Here is a 4,198-nt window from a genome sequence, read left to right on the forward strand (position 1 = left end):
ACACAGACATTGCAGTCAGCTGACCATGCTGGAAGAGGGGGTACAGTGGGGATAGCTGACTCTGCTGGAAGAGGGGGTACAGTGGGGATAGCTGACCATGCTGGAAGAGGGGGTACAGTGGGGATAGCTGACTCTGCTGGAAGAGGGGGTACAGTGGGGATAGCTGACTCTGCTGGAAGAGGGGGTACAGTGGGGATAGCTGACTCTGCTGGAAGAGGGGGTACAGTGGGGATAGCTGACTCTGCTGGAAGAGGGGGTACAGTGGGGATAGCTGACTCTGCTGGAAGAGGGGGTACAGTGGGAATAGCTGACTCTGCTGGAAGAGGGGGTACAGTGGGGATAGCTGACTCTGCTGGAAGAGGGGGTACAGTGGGGATAGCTGACTCTGCTGGAAGAGGGGGTACAGTGGGGATAGCTGACTCTGCTGGAAGAGGGGGTACAGTGTGGATAGCTGATTCTGCTGGAAGAGGGGGTACAGTGTGGGATAGCTGACTCTGCTGGAAGAGGGGGTACAGTGTGGGATAGCTGACTCTGCTGGAAGAGGGGGTACAGTGGGAATAGCTGACTCTGCTGGAAGAGGGGGTACAGTGGGGATAGCTGACTCTGCTGGAAGAGGGGGTACAGTGGGGATAGCTGACTCTGCTGGAAGAGGGGGTACAGTGGGGATAGCTGACTCTGCTGGAAGAGGGGGTACAGTGGGGATAGCTGACTCTGCTGGAAGAGGGGGTACAGTGGGGATAGCTGACTCTGCTGGAAGAGGGGGTACAGTGGGGATAGCTGACCATGCTGGAAGAGGGGGTACAGTGGGGATAGCTGACCATGCTGGAAGAGGGGGTACAGTGGGGATAGCGGACTCTGCTGGAAGAGGGGGTACAGTGGGGATAGCTGACCATGCTGGAAGAGGGGGTACAGTGGGGATAGCTGACTCTGCTAGAAGAGGGGGTACAGTGGGGATAGCTGACTCTGCTGGAAGAGGGGGTACAGTGGGGATAGCTGACTCTGCTAGAAGAGGGGGTACAGTGGGGATAGCTGACTCTGCTGGAAAAGGGGGTACAGTGGGGATAGCTGACTCTGCTAGAACAGGGGGTACAGTTGGGATAGCTTACTCTGCTAGAAGAGGGGGTAAGTGGGGATAGCTGACTCTGCTAGAAGAGGGGGTACAGTGGGGATAGCTGACTCTGCTGGAAGAGGGGGTACAGTGGGGATAGCTGACTCTGCTGGAAAAGGGGGTACAGTGGGGATAGCTGACTCTGCTAGAAGAGGGGGTACAGTGGGGATAGCTGACTCTGCTGGAAGAGGGGGTACAGTGGGGATAGCTGACTCTGCTGGAAGAGGGGGTACAGTGGGGATAGCTGACTCTGCTGGAAGAGGGGGTACAGTGGGGATAGCTGACTCTGCTGGAAGAGGGGGTACAGTGGGGATAGCTGACTCTGCTGGAAGAGGGGGTACAGTGGGGATAGCTGACTCTGCTGGAAGAGGGGGTACAGTGGGGATAGCTGACTCTGCTGGAAGAGGGGGGATAGAACAGTGCTGGAACAGTGGGGATAGCTGACTCTGCTGGAAGAGGGGGTACAGTGGGGATAGCTGACTCTGCTGGAAGAGGGGGGATAGAACAGTGCTGGAACAGTGGGGATAGCTGACTCTGCTGGAAGAGGGGGTACAGTGGGGATAGCTGACTGCTGGAAGAGGGGGTACAGTGGGGATAGCTGACTCTGCTAGAAGAGGGAATACAGTGGGGATAGCTGACCATGGTGGAAGAGGGGGTACAGTGGGGATAGCTGACCCTGCTGGAAGAGGGGGTACAGTGGGGATAGCTGACCATGCTGGAAGAGGGGGGATAGAACAGTGCTGGAACAGTGGGGATAGCTGACTCTGCTGGAAGAGGGGGTACAGTGGGGATAGCTGACTGCTGGAAGAGGGGGTACAGTGGGGATAGCTGACTCTGCTGGAAGAGGGGGTACAGTGGGAATAGCTGACTCTGCTGGAAGAGGGGGTACAGTGGGGATAGCTGACCATGCTGGAAGAGGGGGGATAGAACAGTGCTGGAACAGTGGGGATAGCTGACTCTGCTGGAAGAGGGGGTACAGTGGGGATAGCTGACTGCTGGAAGAGGGGGTACAGTGGGGATAGCTGACTGCTGGAAGAGGGGGTACAGTGGGGATAGCTGACCATGGTGGAAGAGGGGGTACAGTGGGGATAGCTGACTCTGCTGGAAGAGGGGGTACAGTGGGGATAGCTGACTCTGCTGGAAGAGGGGGTACAGTGGGGATAGCTGACCATGCTGGAAGAGGGGGTACAGTGGGGATAGCTGACTCTGCTGGAAGAGGGGGTACAGTGGGAATAGCTGACCATGCTGGAAGAGGGGGTACAGTGGGGATAGCTGACTGCTGGAAGAGGGGGTACAGTGGGGATAGCTGACTGCTGGAAGAGGGGGTACAGTGGGGATAGCTGACTCTGCTGGAAGAGGGGGTACAGTGGGGATAGCTGACTCTGCTGGAAGAGGGGGTACAGGGGAGATAGCTGACCATGCTGGAAGAGGGGGTACAGTGGGGATAGCTGACTCTGCTGGAAGAGGGGGTACAGTGGGGATAGCTGACACTGTACACACTACCAGCCACAGGGTTGACTTTTAAAATGGGGGGAGAGAATCGTTCCTCAAGACAGTTTGGCATAATGTCCGTGTGTGTGTGTGTGTGTGTGTGTGTGTGTGCGCGCGCTCTCTCACAGTCTCCTCAGTCCCTGGTAGTGTGTGTAAACGCACATATATAAGTGTGTGTAGTAGTGTGTGTGTCATATGCTGCTCTCTGATGGGTTGTGGTGGTGGTTGTGAGGCAGAGAGTTCTGCTCGTTGAGGAGAGAGGTGGTCTCGTCAGCCAGGAGGGGGCTTTTCTCCGGAGTGGGGTTGTCGTCAGCTAGGAAGAAGAGGGTGGCGGTGCCCACGGGGGGCGGGGTACCCTCCAGACGGGGGTGGCCGCAATCAGGCGACTGGGGGGAGGAATCCAGACGAGATGCCATCAGACCGTTCTGGTACTGGGCACGTGTGATCTGAGAGAGAGGGAACAGGGACACGGTGAGGGATAAAGAGAAAGAGAAAGAGATTGAGATAAAAAGAGAGAAGGAGAACGAGGGAGAGGGAAGAGAGAGAGGGAGGGAGAGGGGAGAGAGGGAAGAGAGAGAGGGAGGGAGAGGGGAGAGAGAGAGAGGGAGGGAGAGGGGAGAGAGAGAGAGGGAGGGAGAGGGGAGAGAGAAAGAGGGAGGGAGAGAAAGAAAGAGGGAGAGCGAGGGAGAGGGGGAGAGCGAGGGAGAGGGGGGAGAGAGAGAGGCGAGAGCGGGGGGAGAGAGAGGGAGAGAGGGGAGAGCGAGGGGAGAGAAAGAGGGAGGGAGAGAAAGAGGGAGAGAGGGAGGAGGAGAGAGGTAGAAAGAGAGGGGAGAGAGAGGGGAGAGCGAGGGAGAGAGGGGAGAGCGAGGGAGAGAGGGGAGAGCGAGGGAGAGGGAGAGGGGGGAGAGGGAGAGAAAGAGGGAGGGAGAGGGAGAGAAAGAGGGCGAGAGGGAGGGAGAGAGAGAAGAGGGAGAGTATCAAGGTGTTGTAATGTAGTGATAGGACAAAAGCCTACACACACGGTCTCTCTCCTCAACAAATCATTAAAGCTCAGTGCAGGAGGTATCAATGTATGGTCGGGTATCCTCACCTTGACGAACTGCAGGTCTGAGAGAGCCCGTACGTAGAAGTCGGGTGTGTATGACGGTGAGGGGACAGTGAACTGAGTGTTGAGCTGGCTGTTACTGCCGCCGACAGACACCGACTCCGTCCGATCTGCAGCGCTCAGAGACGCTGTCCTGTTCAAACCACTGATGTGTGACGGGGAGCGGAACTCTGAAACACACACAGGCTCGTAGCGTTAGAGTGAGCAACAAGAGAAAATAATCACACTCACAAGTGCAGATGCAGATGCACACAAACAAAAAGGTATGGCAATGGTACACAAAACATGTAAACACACTAACACAGGTAAAACTGTTGATGAAATGGAAGGCTAACTGTGAATAATGGGCGAACCAGGCAAAGCTGCCTTCTAGAGGCCAGTACACAGTTCATTCAGCACCGGACATGTCAACGGGACGGACAGAGAGAGACAGACCTGTTAGAGAGAGAGAGACCTGTTAGAGAGAGAGAGACCTGTTAGAGAGAGACAGACCT

At 56.3% G+C, this 4,198-nt stretch overlaps 1 protein-coding gene across 2 annotated transcripts in view; it reads right to left on the reverse strand.

The window, feature by feature from the left end:
• Nucleotides 1-2,678: 2,678 nt before the first annotated feature.
• LOC110536403 (metal transporter CNNM4) overlaps nt 2,679-4,198 on the reverse strand; it is a 71,284-nt gene continuing 69,764 nt past the window's right edge. For both annotated transcript variants that reach the window (XM_036936382.1, XM_036936383.1), the window contains 2 exons: nt 3,690-3,874; nt 2,679-3,045 (listed from right to left, as the gene is read on the reverse strand). In XM_036936382.1, coding sequence (XP_036792277.1) covers nt 2,791-3,045; nt 3,690-3,874 — 440 coding nt within the window. In that variant the 3' untranslated portion in view covers nt 2,679-2,790. The remainder of the gene's footprint in view (nt 3,046-3,689; nt 3,875-4,198) is intronic.

This window comes from Oncorhynchus mykiss, chromosome 11 (genome assembly GCF_013265735.2).
Source record: "Oncorhynchus mykiss isolate Arlee chromosome 11, USDA_OmykA_1.1, whole genome shotgun sequence".
Lineage (NCBI taxonomy): Eukaryota > Metazoa > Chordata > Actinopteri > Salmoniformes > Salmonidae > Oncorhynchus > Oncorhynchus mykiss.